We start from the raw sequence: 16,981 nt of genomic DNA on the forward strand, positions 1-16,981 counted from the left end.
TAGAATTATCCATTTCTAGCCAGTTTACTTGATTATAAACTTTTATATCTGTCGCCTACTCTGATTTTCTGTCATATATTAATTATATGTGGAAGAGATGAAAATGGAGATTGAGTTTGAGAGTTGGGGATGCTATTTCGTAGTATGAAAATGGATGTGGTGAAAGCAATATAAGATTTTCTATTTTGATCCTACAAGTATTCTTGCTAAGCCAACCTTTAGTCACCATTTTCAACTTTACATTGCTTAATTCTTTTATCACCTGCATTTTTCTGGAAATGGATTGTTTAGATTCTTTCATTACAAAATGGAAAGAAACATCAACAAAAGATGCAATTATACAAAGAATAAAGTTGACTGCCTTGGTTCCATATCTTTTGATTATAATTTATGCTTTCTGTTAGATTAATTACTTAATGTTGAGGTCTTGAGGATATTCTTTTTCACATTCATTTTATATTCTTTCTTCTAAAATACCACAAAAAAGCTGTTTGATTTCTGATATCTATCTAAAATTTATGTTTTTCAGTTTCCATTCGAGTCATTGAAGTTTGCAACTTTTGTTGGATGATGTCAAATGCCACAAAAGGAGGTGCCATAACAAAGTTAGAAATCTGTACAATGAGAGACCCTGATATTTCCATTAAGAGGGGTATTTGTTATTACTGTATTCTTATAATATAGGGTTTTCATAGGAGACTGACAATTAGATTCTTTATCTGTTGTATAGGTTACCATTTTTTTTCATTTGTTTTGTAAATTATCGTATGGTAGAAAAGTAGAGAAAAAAAAAAGAAAAAGAAATAAGAATTGGTTTACAAAAGAGGCTTTAGGTTGCCATATAAAGCTGGCAAATTTGTTTAGAAACCATTGCTGCCTATGCGCGTAATGGGGGGTAGATGGACAACATATAAACTCGGTTCATCTTTTTTATTGCTTTTGGTTCTTTTTCAAATTCAAGGGTGCTCTTCACTTAACCCTGAAGGTATGTTAACGATCTTTTGCAAATCTGGTTCGTTATTTGGTGGAAATTTATATACAACGTGTTGTAGTTTTTAAGTGTTTTAGGCAGTTTTTAATTGGAATATAGGTCTGGCTTTATTGGATTTTTGGGCTGGTGTATCTCATGATCCGTATGACGCGTTCAGAAGTTGGTTTCCTGATAATCGTGATCCGTGCTCGTGGTCTTATGTTCATTGTGTTGATGGTAATGTTCATGTGCTGTAAGTTCATCACTCTATGCTTTTTGCTTGCCTGTTTCAATTTTCTTTTCGCACCAAATGGATAATTATCGTTTGTTTTGCTTGTTGGCTGATAGAAAATGACCAATAACCCTTTCTACTTGTTAACTCCTGAACAAACAATCACTTTGAAAAAATATATCTAGGATTAATGGTAGATAATATGACTAATTTCTATTTTGAAGTACTGTGCTTGATATTTTTTGGATGTTCTGTTTGAAGGGATCTCAACGGACTATCTTTGGAAGGAGTATTAGTACCTGAGATAGGGAATCTTACACATTTGAGACGTCTGTGAGTGCTACACACTTCTATATTGTTTCATCAACTTATCATAACACAAATCAACTCGTATAAATCAATAAATTTTATTGAATAAGGAATGTTTTAATATAAATTTTCATTTTCATAAATTGATACAAAGGCATGTCTGCCATTTAAGATATGATCATGTTATCATAGAGTTTGGTAATTTTATTTGCATTTGTATTTTGTAGTTTTCTTTTATATCACAACTAGCTATAATGTTTGATGGCCTGTTTGTTTCCATCTTGTTGTAGCATGTTAGATTTAATTTGTGAAGAAAGTTCAATTTTCATCTTTTTGAGGAAATTATGTTGCGTGAAAAACTGAAATTATCTGGTTATGAACGTCCCCCATCAATGTTTATCGCTGATATTGCTTTGCTGATTCGTATATGATGATTAAAGAATCTGGCAAACAAACAATTGATCAAGGAGCATATGGTTTTTCGCTATCTGTGTATTGAAAGAACACTTAGCTTAAACATAATGTCTTTTGTAAATTATATAAAATACCTTCTTTTTGTCTAAATGGATAAATAAACATGTAACTTCAACTTGGATAGTTTCCAAACAAAGAAAGTGTTGCCACTATCATTTGATAACTTGAAAATAGAAGTTTGCACTTTGTAGAACTTAGATAGTAGCAACTTTGAGGCACTTAAAATCACTGCAGGAGCACCAAATATGAGGCACGTGACTTTACTAAGAACCATTTATTACATTTTTTTTACTATTGTTTTCTTTTATGTTTTACTAGTGTTCTCTCACGGAATAAGTTCTCTGGAGTTATTCCAAAAGAGCTTGGTGAACTCACAATGTTGGAAGTGCTAGACTTACGGGATAATAACTTGAGTGGACATATTCCTTCAGAGTTAGGAAGGATGTATTCACTAAAACGGTTGTAAGTGAGATAAATCATTCCTTCTCTTCTCTATAAGTTTTTTCTTCCAGTAAGTTCATAATCATTAGATAGTCATGTGCATGCTTGGCACAGATTCATCGTCTACTGAGACGTTTATGCATTATCTGTCACATGTCAAACGCATCTATATCAGTTTCTAAACCGAAAGTAGTTCACTCGATATTCAAAGTCAAATTATGAAAGTTAGTATATAACAAAACAAGCAACTGTTAGTTTTGTTATACAATTCAACAAGTTTATAGCCGTTCATTGAAAATGTACGTAGGTCATATAGAATCTTTGTTAGTAAATAGTAACATTGTATGTGTTTGTTTCAAAATGTAAACAAACATTCTCATATATGGTCAAATGAGTACCTTACATATTATAATTGTGTATTCTAGGTTTCTCTGTAACAACAATCTTGAAGGACCAATTCCCATGGAACTCAGGACTCTCAACTTTCTCTGTGATATGCAATATGATGAACATCTTCCATCCGTTGTTGGCAGTGGAGTCGGATGCTTAAGTAGAAAATTGGGACGATGGTAATACAAACTCAATATTATAATACACTTAAATACGAATTCATATTATCTGATTTTTCGATGTGTCTTTTGGAAGTGATCATGGGATATTGAGTAATCAAAAAATCAGATAAGAGCTGTAATAAAATGTTTTTAACTTTTATTAAATTCAGTATGATCAAAATCTTTATTTTACCTCTAATTTGTGTAAATAACTGTTATCAAAATTCCTCTCACAATTATTTAATTGATTTCTTCATTGTGTTTTATTATTGACAGCGTATGGCAGGGAGGCTCTAAACTTCAAAAGAAAGCTGATTCTCTTCTAAAACAAGTCAAAGAAACAGTTTCTGGTTACCTTATTCCAGTCCAACAGTAAGGAAGAATGTCATATAACGTCATGCTTATTTTTTGCCTATTAAACTTAATTTTATTCACTAAAGTTTCAGGATTCACCAGAGCTCCAGGGGCAATTGCCACATTAGTGAAAAAAGTAAGTCAAACAACTACATTTAGTGAAGTGTTTTGACTTTTAGTGAAATGCCCAAAATATTATTCAGAAATTGGAAGAAGTGAATCTTACTAAAATATTATAAAGTAAAACAGAGGGCTGTAAACCAACTAAGCCAAATGAGACCTTGTTCATTTTTGTTCATCCAGTATTTATCAGAGAAGAGAACTGTTCACGAACACAACTGAAATGGAACTTCTTATTGCTGTTTATTAAAGAAATGATTTTGTCAGCGTTCGTTCCTTAAATAGACCAAAACTGAGCATACAAACACAGATGCACAAACAAATATAATATGAGAAATAAAAATCAATTTTTTAAACTCAATATGAGAAGTAATCACCCATAATAATAATTAGGAATATTGGTTTTAAATAATCCCAACTATGGCCTATTGGTAAATATCAGTTCCAACTTTACACTTGCCTGCTGGCCGTCCCAACTATTGATGTATTTGTTTTTAACGGGCCGCGACTAACGGATGTTAACTCCGTTAGTAATTTGCTGACGTGGACCTTCTTCTCTGGCCGCCATCACGCCAGAAACTTGCCGGAAACCTGCAACTCGCCTCCATTCTCCCTAATATCGTCACACCGTCTCCCTTCCTCTTCAAAAGACATCGGAAATTAGAAAATGAAGTAGATTTCATCTTCTTTCATGGCCAATCCCTATATACCAAACCCGATTTTATTTTCAAATATTTGAAATCAATGTTACACGATTTACAAAATAAGCATAGGGCTTTTGTTAAGAGGGTAAAAACGAGTCGAATGATGTGTCAATTACCTCGAATGGTGCACGATTGACGAGGGTGGACTTCGCCGGAGACAACAACGGCGGCACGTCGGTTAGGTTTCGAATGAGGGGAAAGATAGAGAGAGATGGAGTAACGATATTAGGGAGAATGGAGGCGAGTTGCAGGTTTCCGGCAAGTTTCCGGCGTGATGCGGCCGGAGAAGAAGGTCCACGTCAGCAAATCACTAACGGAGTTAACATCCGTTAGTCGCGGCCCGTTAAAAACAAATACATCAATAGTTGGGACGGTCAGCAGGCAAGTGTAAAGTTGGGACTGATATTTACCAATAGGTCATAGTTGGGATTATTTAAAACAAATATTCCTAATAATTATAATGTTAAGTACTTTACATAATTATTTGAATTTGCTTGTTATAACAAACTAAAAATAAAAAAAATATAAAAGTCTTTATTTAATGCCTGTACATAAACAAAAGAACATTAACGAACTAAGATAAGAAAACGCAAATGAATTAAAATAAACGGACACATTACCGAATGTTCATGGACAGAAATGAATGAATGTGACTTCTGTTCATGTTCGTTCATTTAATTAATCGAACGGAATTCCATTCATGTTCGTTCCTTTATTAAATGAACGAACTTCTCGCAGAACATTTGGTTCGTTTACAACCCTACTGACGGCTTTGTGATTCTTCATTGTATGCCTAAAGCAGCCGGTGAACTGGAAGCAGAAATGATGGAAAACTATGCACGTCGAAAGCTTGCAGAACAATCTGTAAACCTTGCAGCTGCACCCTCTTCTGGTAACAAGATTGGGCCACCAAAGATTATAGCTCTCCCATATGCTAGAAGTAGTGGATCATTTCCTGCTGTACCCAAGTTCAAAAAGGAACATAATTCACCACCGACACCACTTGCCTTCAATCAAGAAACAAAACCGCCAGCAAATCGGAATACAGAAAGTGAAGAAAGTAGCATTTTAGATATGTGGAAGATTTGGGTTATATCTTTCTGCTTACTTTTGTTGATAAGCATGGTCATAGTTCTGTGTCATCACATGTGTCAAGGTCGAGCAGTAAAGACCATGGGACCTTGGAGGACTGGCATTAGTGGACAATTGCAGAAAGCTTTTGTTACTGGTAATTCTTTTTTCTTTCTTCATCCAGTTTATACTTTATACATATACTAGTTAGTAGTTGCAGGTTTGGATTTGCAGTTATTAGTTTTAAGTGTTCAGATGAATAGATTCTTTTTATTTTAAGGGTTAAATACTTGGTTTGCTTTATACTTGCTTCAACAATTTTTTTTCCTTTAAATTCTTAAACCTAATTTAATTTTGTTCTCAAATTCTTTACCTTTTTAAACATGCCTGAATTGATCAGTTTTTATATTTACTTCTTTAAGTAACCGGAAGTTGCCAAACACTCAAAACTTCTGATTATATGATTATAACAGCTTCAAACATCTAAAAGCTATATTTACCGTCTGATACGACCCCAAACATGACACGAAAAGAATCAGGTTTTGTGTTGGCTAATACAGTCTGCTTGTTAAATGGGTAACCTAGGCACGACTCATTAAGTATAAGGGTTTCTAAAAAGGTTTCTATTTAGATTTTAGAGGGGGTTATTTAATAAGTATTAAAATTTGAAGTCTGATACGTTGCTTTTAATTTTCTCGTTAACTTTTCACGAACTCCTCATTTCCAACAACTTTATTCATTACTCCATGTTTCTTGATATGGAATGAAAGATAAGGAGCAAAAACAATTAAAAGGACACAAAATTTAAAAAAGGTTAATTCAAACCAGAGCCACTGCGATACTCAACAATCATAATTAGACAGTTGGGTGTAATAAAAGTTCTAAAACATGATGCAGAGATGGTGCATCTAAATCTTGAACTTGTCATACTTAACTCACTTGCGATGACATTGATGTTGTAAATTTTGATTATTTTAGAAAGTAATAATAGATGAAATAGTGACTCAAAGTGGTCAGTCCTAAACCAATTTATAACAATTGTTTGTGTAAGATGAGTTATACACATTTCTGTAGAAACTCAAATTATAATTTGTTATATTAGAGTGCGTATCTTGATTGAAAATCCCAACTTCATGCACAGGTGTTCCAAAGCTAAATCATACCGAGCTAGAAACAGATTGCGAGGATTTCAGCAACATCATTGCGACAAGAGAAGGTTATACACTATATAAAGGAACATTATCTAGTGGAGTTGAGATTTGTGTAGCGTCAACCTCCATTGCCAGTCTCAAAGATTGGTCAAAACATGCAGAACTAGGATTTCGCAAGAAGGTTTGTTTGTTTTGTGGTTTTAAAGTTTTGATCCATCTACGCATTTATCTAGCTAACACATATATGCTTATGCAAATTGCTTAGATTGATACGTTGTCACGGGTTAATCACAAAAACTTTGTTAATCTTCTTGGTTATTGTGAGGAGGATGAACCTTTTGTTAGGATGATGGTGTTTGAGTATGCAACTAATGGCTCACTCTCAGAGCATATCCACGGTGATGACTTGATTTTATTATCTTCTCATTGGATTATGGTTTTTAAATGCATTTAATGAAATAAGTCGATGTTACAGTTAAAGAACTTGAACATCTTGATTGGATCACACGGATGAGAATTATCATGGGAACATCCTATTGTATTGAGTACATGCATGAATTAAATCCTCCTATACCACTCACTAATGTGACCTCAACAATGATCTATCTTTCTGAAGATTATGCATCCAAAGTAAGAATTGTTATATTATCTGATTTTACTTAGATATGACATATATTGATCCACACGATTATATAGGCTCCGTCCAAAGGGACGCACCATATACACACACCACTAACATGTCACAGGAATATGGCCATACAGGGTATATTGACACAAGATGAGTTGGTTTTGCCATAAAAATGCGGCCCATATGATGTGGTACATTTACATAAAAATGACTGATGTGACCACTATCAAAGCCATATGGCCTGTTCAACGATTTTAACTCTATCATACGGCCTATATGACACTGACATGTCATATGGGAATATGATATAGTCCTATAGGGCTGTATAAAAAAATGCTAGACTGGTACATCATACGGGCCAGAACGGAGCTGTATGAGTTGGTATTGTCGAATTATACAACCGTATGATGTGGTACACCAACACAAGACTGATGTAGCCACTGGGAAAGTCATACGGCCCGTGCAACCTTTTTAGCTCTATCATACGAGCTATATGACAATGACATGTCATATGGGAGTATGGTCATACGGGGTCGTACAACATGTTAGACTGATATGTCATACGGCCCTTATTGTTTTATATGGGGAGTATGAGTTGGTGTCGTTAAATTATATGGCATGTATGCTGTGGTACACCGACACTAAACTGACAGAAGTGGCCATTTTCGCTCGGTCTTACAGCGCGTATGATGCCGTCACCCCTATTGACCTTGTGATAGTGTAGATCACCGGTGTATCTAAAGCACCACCCATAATATATTCTTTGTAATCATGTTTGGCGTACATAAATATTACTATGTCTTATAGTCTTGGCAAAAGGTTTTTCGGCCAACCTGACCTGTTTTGACTGCTACAATAACTATTTATATTGAGAAAGGAAGACATTCTAAACGAGTGTAGCTTCTCAGATTGCGGAGGTGCCTTTCTGGACCAATTTGATGTCAACAGCAAAGGTATCTGCGGAATTTGATTCAGATCATTCTGTATTGCTACCACCCATTGATACAGAGACAAATGTCTACTTTTTTGGTATCTTGATGCTTGAACTCATTTCTGGCAAAGCTCCTCCTTCAGACCAACAAAGACCTCTTGAAGATTGGGTAAGGAAGTCTTAATATTTCATACCGGTGATTTACATGTTATATGATAGTGCTTTGTAGAGATAGCAAAATGGGCGGGTTAGATAAGGGTAAAACGGGTAATTTCTGCTGGTACTATGGGTCGACCTGAAATTCTTTTTGTCACAATTTTTTTATAAACTAGTGTGTAAAAATGGTATCTTTCCATTGGTTTTATTAATGGTGTTAGCAAGTTGATTTAGTAGGCTTTATGTATTACAAATGCCAAAAAGTCAACATTATACTTTACAACAATGAGTGATTTTGAACCAATTACTGAAAGGACTAAAAGACCTTATAAATGGTGTTCTAATTTCACTAAAAGATAAAAATAAAACAATGGTTTTTAAAAGTCATGAGCGTTGTTAAAAGACTTCATTCTTACACATTTCTGCAACATTAGTGGGTTGCTAATGATTGACTATAATTCTGTCATATCGTTTTTAAATTAATAGTAATAGTAATAGTAATAGTAATAGTAATAGTAATAGTAATAGTAATAGTAATAGTAATAGTAATAGTAATAGTAATAGTAATAGTAATAGTAATAGTAATAATCCATTTATTCATGCAGGCTGCACAATATTTAAAAGATAAAAGTAGCACGAGTGATATGGTTGACCCAACACTAAAATCATTTAAGCAAAACGAACTTGACATCATATGTGAGGTTATTGAAGAATGCATCGAGCAGGATGCTCGAAAGAGACCAGCTATGAAAGAAGTAGTTACAAAGCTAAGGGAAGTGCTACGGATATCACCCGAGCAAGCAATTCCAAGCCTGTCGCCTCTTTGGTGGGCCGAGCTTGAGATATTATCTGGTGAGGCTTAATGGAACAAAAAATATTGAAGCTAGATGACTCATCAAATCCCTTTGGGGTTAATGCTTGTAGATTTCGCGTGTTAATAATGGGATGTTTGAGGAAAATGGTGTAGTTATCTTTTTGTATCTCGGGTCTAAGGATATGTTTGTCAAGTAACATAGATTGTCTCACGTGTGTACTTGAAGTGTTTTCGAGGTAACGATGATATTGTTTCAAATCAAGATTTACGCTGAATATGTACTTTGATAAAAGGAAACTGAGTGAATCAAACTTGCTTGCTCAAAACATATTAGCATTGCTTCGTTTCGAGTAACAGTTTTGTGATTCAAGTAGTTGTAGAAGTGATCTGGTAACCCCTCCCCGTCTGATCATGATCCGCCAATTAAACAATGCCTTCAAATGCGACTAGTCTTGGCAAACAGGACGAGTTCGTGTTACAGATCAAAACGGGGTTTAAGTAAAATTAGTTTTGGTTGAGACGGTTTCTAAGCAAATGAATTCGAGTCAATACGGGTCGTTCTTAAAAGGCATCTGTCTAATTGTGGTTATGACACAATTCATGGTAAGCGTATTTTCTGTTTAGTATATGCGACTTCTAAGGTCATATACGTGAATACAAAATGAAGAGGTATGTACCCGCCTCAACACGGGTCAACCCACAAGATAAAGACATTATGAAGGCACAAAGCCAAAACCTATGCGCATGGCGCATACAAAACATGCTCAGGCATCATATGCCCAGGCACACATATGCTCGCGCATCACATATGCGCGCGGCGCATAAGCGCGCGCCGCATATCACATGCTCGTGCATAGCACATCTGCCCAGGCACACATATGCTCGCGCATCACATATGCGCGCAGCGCATCAGCGCGCGGCGCATATCACATGCTCGTGCATATCACATCTGCGCATGAAATATCTGCGCGTGAGAATAAAGAGAAGACCTCGCGCATCCTCAGGATGGGCGCATATCACACGTGCACATAATCAACCTCGTCCTTATCCAAATCAGGATTAGGGCAACCTTGATTGTGCACGTCAGACAACCTTCCAGAAGGCATCTTTTTAAGGAATAAGGATATGCTGATGTTGACAGCTGCTAAATGAAAGGTGGACAGCTCAGCATGACTCATGGGTTACCACGTGATTATAACCAATGAAAAAGCACCAGGTGTCTCCGAGGACACGTGGCGCAAATCGATTGGAGGAGGCCAGCAAAACCCTAATCTGATCTCAGCTCAATTAGTGGAAACCCTAGCACTATAAATACAGCATCAACTCCACTTTGATGGACACATTCATACTCAATCATTGACAGTTACAGGCAGTGATATCACATTCAATCATATTGAATTACATTCACTCACAGTCAGTTACATACAAACACACAGTCTCACAATCAGAGGGTATTCAGCTTTTGAGCAATACTCTTGAGATTCACTTACTCACACATTATCATCTTCTCCACAATATACTGATTCTCACGCCGGAGGGTTACCCCAAAGAGGACCCCTCTGTCCCTTTCTGAGGGGTAAGTAACGGCGCTGTTCATTTTGTAGGTGGAAGAACACAGATCCAGAAGAACCATCAGTGAAATAGTATAATCACACCCGAGGAAAGTAGATCTGCTACCAGTGAGTAGATCCACGTTTCTTCATTGGCGCCATCCACTGTTACATCGGCAATCAGATCTCATCAGATCTACAAAAAAAAAAAAAAAAAAAAAATCAATCACCATGGTTTCTGGCGTTCGTAACGTTGATCAAGCTCTGGAGGATATTGAACGTGAGGGTGTTAACGACGGGCAGCAGGTTCTGAGGGTTCCGCGTGATTCTACGCGTACCACCAGCAACCGTCCCTTCGTCACAACCCCTCACGGCCAGACTGAAACTCCTCCAGACGATCTCATGTTACAGAATATGGCCGGCGCAAAACTGAAAGGACCAATGGGTCCAGAAGAAGAAACAAATGATCCGAATGAATGGCTCATAAACGAGCAGCGGCGTCTGATGGAAAAGTACACTGAAATGGTCAAACAGAAGAAGCTAGCCGACCAAACACAAAGGCAAGCGTTTGATAAGCAGACTACAAAAAGGCCGCGCGCGCCGGAAGAAGGACATTCTATTCACACTGCACACACTGAGTTCAGTGATGAAGAAGTGCATAGCATGAGGAAGACGCGGGATACTCATGCAGGAGGCTCACAGCTCCGCGCGCCTGTGAACATGGTGCCTGGAGCCAGAGCCGATCTGGATCTGCACATGCCGTACAGCCCACCAGTCAGAGGGCAAGTGAACGTAACCACACCCTACAGACCAGCCATCTTGGTGAAACACTCAAAGTTCACTTCGCGCATCGCGCAGGCACCCATCCAGCACAAGACCAAGATGCCAAGTGGTTTGGGTAAATATGACGGCACGACAGATCCAGACGATTTCTTGCAAGGTTTTTACAACACGGGAAACCTAGAGAGCTGGACGATGCCAACATGGTGTCATATGTTTGCTCGCTGCCTAACGGGCGCGGCGCGAGTATGGTTCGAGAGCTTGCCGACTGGGCAAATTGATGGGTTCGAGGAACTATTAGAAAAGTTCCAAGCCCACTTCGTACAGCAGCGCAGGCACACGCGCGATCCTGATGACATCATGCACTGCGTACGCAGGAATGATGAAACGATTGAAGATTACATCACTCGGTTCAATCAGGAGTCTCTGGCAATCGGAGGTATAACCGAGCAACTCCTGCGCGTGGCCTTTATACAAGGCGCGCGCAGTGATCAACTACGACGAGCTCTCGTAAGCAAAGATGGCATGCCCACCACGTGGGCCAAGTTAATGGAGGCATCGCGAGTTTTCGCGAGAAATGAAAAACAGATTGCCCAAGATAGGGCAAGAGAAAGAGCGCATCAGGCTGAATCGCCACGCAGCAAAGAGAAGAGGGCCAAACAGAACTCTGTATGGTCCAGGTTGCAGCCAACAAGTTTTTCTTCCGCAGAAAAGCAAGCGCAACCAAGCTCACCCCAGCCCCAAAAAGATGTTCGTAATCGCGGGGAGGGTGACAAGAGGGAGGGCGGCAGAGATCCTAGCAGACCTCTGCCAAGAATATGGACACCCCTCACTAAAACACCTTCACAGGTGTTAAGTACTGAGAATGTTCAATTCAAGCCCCCCAAGCAACTACACTACAAGGGACCGCAAAACAGTGGCAAATATTGTGAATTTCACAGGTCCCCGGGCCACAACACCGACGCATGCCATCATTTAAAGGATGCGATCGAAAAGGATGTTAAATCAGGCAGGCTGGCTCACTTGGTGAAAAACCAAAGAATAGAAGATGAGCAACCGGAAGGAGCCTCTGCCAGCAAGAAATACAAAAGAATCTGTGTGGCTGGGGGGGGACGACAAGGGCAGACGTCAAAAAAGAGAAGCGCGCAAATCCACGGGGATTGGCGCGAGCAGCAAGTCATCTTCCCAAGAATCAGGGGAGGCCCTTCAATAAGCAGTCCTCTCGTCATCACCACACACATTGCTCATTACGAAGTGTCAAAAGTCCTGGTGGACACTGGAAGCGAATCTGACATTATGTATGAGCAATGTTTCAGAAAGTTAGACCCGGCAGACCAAGCGCGGCTCGAAATTGTGAACGCACCAATCTGTGGTGTTTCAAATGAAATCATCCATCCCCTAGGCCAGATTCAGTTTGAACTAACTATGGGGGATGATGAACACAAGCGAGCCGAAGTTGTCAACTTCTTGGTCTTGCCCACCACGTCATGCCACAATATGATCCTGGGTAGGGGAACGATTGCCCAATTTAATGCTGTACCGTCGCCAGCGCACGGCGCATTGGGGTTCCCTACACCAACAGGCGTAACATTTGTTTACCGCGATCATTTGTGCGCAGTGACAAGTACGCCGCGGGAAGGGAGAATGAAACTTCCAATGGCGGACAATGCGCCAGAGAAGTGGATTTTAAACCCAAAATTCCCCGAGCAAACGGTCACAATTGGCGCTACCATTTCAGACGAAACGAGATTGAGAATGAAAAGGTTGCTCACAAAATACACGTCGGTCTTCGCGTGGCAACACTCCGATATGACTGGGGTCCCGCGGGACTTGGCGCAACATTCTCTTAACACGTTCAAGTCGGTGGAGCCAATTGCTCAGAAAAAGAGAATCATGGGGGATGAAAAGGCGAAGGCCATGAATGAGCAAGTTGAGGACCTGTTGCGCGCAAACATCATCCGCCCGATCCGATACCAGACGTGGGTAGCCAATCCGGTGATGGTAAAGAAAAGCAACGGGTCATGGAGGATGTGTATTGACTTCAAGGACCTCAACAAAGCATGTCCGAAAGACTGTTACCCCCTACCAAACATCGACGCAAAGGTGGACTCCGTGGCGCCATTCAAGCTCAAATGTTTCTTGGATGCCTACAAAGGCTATCACCAGATTCAAATGGCACCACAAGACGAAGACAAGACGGCCTTCAGGACCGACAAGGGTGTTTTTTGTTACACAAAAATGCCCTTTGGTCTAAAGAATGCGGGCGCCACCTATCAGAGACTTATGGATTCGGTTTTCAGTGAACAAATCGGAAGAAATCTAGAAGTCTACGTTGATGATTTGGTGATCAAGAGCAGGGAGGAGAGACAAATGCTTAAAGACATCGAGGAAACTCTTCAGCGCCTAACGGAAGTTAACATGAAGCTCAACCCGAGCAAATGTACTTTCGGCGCGGAAGAGGGGAAATTTCTTGGTGTAATGGTCACTAAGGATGGTTTCAAGGTGAACCCTGAAAAGGTGGAAGCCATCCTTGACATGCCTTCACCATCCACCATGAAAGAGGTTCAGAAGCTGAATGGTAGACTGGTGTCAATCAACAGGTTCCTAGCGAACCACGCCAGCAAATCTACTCCATTCGTTAACACTTTGAGGAACTGCTTGAAGAAGAGCCAATTCAAGTGGACGCCTGAGGCTGAGCAAGCTTTCAGTGAGATAAAAGAATGTCTCATAAAGCTGCCCGCGCTCACAGCCCCACTTCCTGGCGAAACCCTTACATTGTACTTGTCAGCTGGAGACCGCGCCATCGGCGCAGTATTATTGGTGGATCGCAAGGGGATCCAAACGCCAATATACTATGTGAGTCGGGTGCTGACAGACCCTGAGACGCGCTATTCCATCATGGAAAAGTTAGTTTTGTCACTAACACACGCGTCGCGCAAGCTTCACAGATACTTCAATGGTCATCCGATTGAAGTTCTGACAGGTTATAACATCCAGCAAGTCTTGCGACGCCCCGCGCTCTCCGGAAGGCTGACAAAGTGGGCGCTGGAATTGGGTGAACACACGATCACTTATAAGCCACGTCCAGCAATAAAGGGTCAAGTTTTAGCGGATTTCATCACGGAAATCCCAGAGGGAAATATTGAAGAAGCTCAGCGCGAGGTAGATCCTCCGCGAGCAAATGATGAAGAGGATGTTTGGAGGCTATTCACTGATGGAGCCTCCAACAGCGAAGGGTCCGGCGCAGGCCTCAAACTGGTGGACCCTGATAATCATGAATATACTTATGCTATTAGGTTGGACTTCAAGAGTACCAACAATGAGGCTGAGTATGAAGCCCTGCTGGCTGGTCTGCGCATTGCGCGCAAGTTTGGAGTTAAAAGGCTAGAGGCCCATGTTGATTCTTACTTGGTAGCTGCTCAGGTCAACGGCCTTTATGACGCCAAGGAGAACACAATGCCTCTATATCTAGAGCAGGCAAAAAAGCTCGTTGAGCAGTTTGACTTCTTCAGAATCATACACATCTCGCGCAGCGAAAATAAGTCTGCTGACGCGTTGAGTAAGATGGCTTCAACTAATTTTGATCACTTTGGCAAAGATGTCAGGGTGGAAGTGATGAGCAACCCGTCAGTGCAAACGCAATCTGTCCTTGTTATTCATACAACCCCTTCATCCTGGATAACTCCAATAATGGAATTCCTGAAGGAGGGGAAGTTACCGGACGATCGCGCACAGGCGAGAAAGATAAGACACAAGGCGCAGAACTATGAACTACTTGATGGTACATTATATCGGCGCTCTTACCTTGGACCGCTCATTAAATGCCTGGATGCTGAAGAAGCAAGCTATGTGATTAGGGAGATTCACGAAGGAATCTGCGGAATACACGCTGGCCCGCGCATGGTGGTTGCCAAGGCAATGAGCTCAGGCTACTATTGGCCAGGCATGTACTTGGATGCGCTAAAAGAAATCCAAAAATGCAAGGCATGTCAGAGCTACGCGCCAAACACCATGCGGCCAAAGAACAACTTGATTCCGGTGACCTCTGCATGGCCTTTCCACAAATGGGCCATTGATATTGTGGGGCCCCTGCCGCAAGCGCAAGGGCGAGTGAAATTTTTGGTAGTGGCGATAGACTATTTCACAAAATGGGTTGAGGCCAAGCCACTAGCAAAAATCACAGCTGAGGCGATGAAGCAATTTATCTGGAGCCACATCATTTGCCGTTTTGGCCTTCCTATGGAAATTGTGAGCGACAATGGCAAACAATTCACTGACAGGAAGATATCCAGCTGGCTCAAAGAATTGCACATCAACCAAATCTTCACTTCGGTCTACCACCCTCAAGGGAATGGTCAAGTGGAGCGCGCGAATCAAAGTTTGTTAAATGGGCTGAAGAAAAGGTTGGAAGGAGAATCCCATTCTTGGGTCGAAGAGTTACCTAATGTCCTGTGGGCGCACAGGACATTAAGCAAAACTAGCAATGGCGAATCACCGTTCAGCCTAACCTATGGGACAGAGGCTATGATCCCAGCAGAAATTGGATGCCCATCCCATAGGGTACTCATGATGAGCAAGACTGATAACGAGCGCGAAAGAAGATTGGACCTCAACTTGCTTGAAGGGCGCAGAGAAGCGGCTATCATCAATGAAGCCAAATACAAGAAAAAGCTGGAAAAATATTATAATCAGCGCGTTAAAGAATGCCACTTCAAGAAAAATGATTTTGTCCTTCGAAACAATGAAGCTAGCCGCGCGATACCCCCAGGGAAAATGTCCCCCAATTGGGAGGGACCTTATCAAATTTCAGAAGATTTGGGGAAAGGCGCGTACGCTTTAAAAGATTTGAATGGAAAAAAGATACCGCGCGTGTGGAACGCGGCACAACTTAGAAAATGCTTCATGTAAAACTTCAAATATGTAATCAAGGCTTTTAAGCCATCATGAATGATGATTCGCGCTATCTTTCAATATTTGTTCTATTACCTTTGCATACATGTTTCACACTTCCTTTATTAATTTGGAGCAATATGACAACACTATATTGACTTCAAAACAAAATAAAACGAAGTAAAACATACATGCGCGAGCCTTAGCTCAAACGCGTTAACGAGTCTTAACTCTAAAACGTCAAGGCCTTAGCCCAAACCTACGAGCCTTAGCTCAAACACGTTAATGAGTCTTAACTCTAAAAACGTCAGGGCCTTAGCCCAAAACAAAGAGCCTTAGCTCAAAACACTCACAAACATCCATCTTACATCCCGCGCAGCCTGATCATAAAAATCCTTAAACACAACTAAGGCAAAGTACATGCCATATTATAGTTGTTAAGGTCTCAGGTCGAGGTCGCGCGCGGAATCATAGTGGATATCTGAGTAACACATGCTGACATGTAATGGCTAAAACTCATACTTCCATATAAAAACCACGCGACAACGACGCGCAAAAAAGGAATTGTGAAAAGTTAGCGCGCATGTCAGCATAAACAAGATACTGCGAAACCACTTACAAAATAGAACAAAGGTTAAGTGAATAATTTCCTTACAACCTTGTTCTTATTTTAACGTGCAAGCATATCTTATATATATACAAGCAAACATGAAGAGATGAATGGAAATGCGCAAGATGAGAAAAAGAGAAAACAACTTTCATTCCATAGCATTGAAATTTACAAGTATGATGAGTTACAAATTACATGCATAAAAAAAAAAATATAAAATTTGATGAAGGGCTTCTCAAGTCTCC

General features: G+C 40.1%; 1 protein-coding gene across 1 annotated transcript; it reads left to right on the plus strand.

The window, feature by feature from the left end:
• The first annotated feature begins 837 nt into the window (after positions 1-837).
• On the plus strand, positions 838-9,197 carry LOC143618413 (protein MALE DISCOVERER 2-like). The gene is made up of 13 exons (XM_077090640.1): positions 838-985; positions 1,091-1,223; positions 1,464-1,535; positions 2,304-2,447; positions 2,852-2,995; positions 3,254-3,349; positions 3,418-3,467; positions 4,958-5,383; positions 6,368-6,558; positions 6,643-6,775; positions 6,853-7,007; positions 7,914-8,105; positions 8,698-9,197. The coding sequence occupies exons 1-13, from the start codon at positions 880-882 to the stop codon at positions 8,953-8,955; spliced, it is 2,100 nt and encodes a 699-aa protein (XP_076946755.1). The 5' UTR covers positions 838-879; the 3' UTR covers positions 8,956-9,197.
• The last annotated feature ends 7,784 nt before the right edge of the window (positions 9,198-16,981 follow it).

This window comes from Bidens hawaiensis, unplaced genomic scaffold (genome assembly GCF_021521415.1).
Source record: "Bidens hawaiensis isolate Kalapana, Puna unplaced genomic scaffold, B.hawaiensis_p1.1 tig00074455_1, whole genome shotgun sequence".
Taxonomy (NCBI): Eukaryota; Viridiplantae; Streptophyta; class Magnoliopsida; order Asterales; family Asteraceae; genus Bidens; species Bidens hawaiensis.

What these genes read in the sequence shown, in the direction of transcription:
- LOC143618413 (XM_077090640.1), top strand. Translation starts at nt 880, where the DNA reads ATGCGCGTAATGGGGGGTAGATGGACAACATATAAACTCGGTTCATCT. An exon ending in ATGTATTCACTAAAACGGTT is followed by an intron (nt 2,448 to 2,851) that starts GTAAGTGAGATA and finishes TGTGTATTCTAG; the next exon opens with GTTTCTCTGTAACAACAATC. An exon ending in AAAGACCTCTTGAAGATTGG is followed by an intron (nt 8,106 to 8,697) that starts GTAAGGAAGTCT and finishes TTATTCATGCAG; the next exon opens with GCTGCACAATATTTAAAAGA.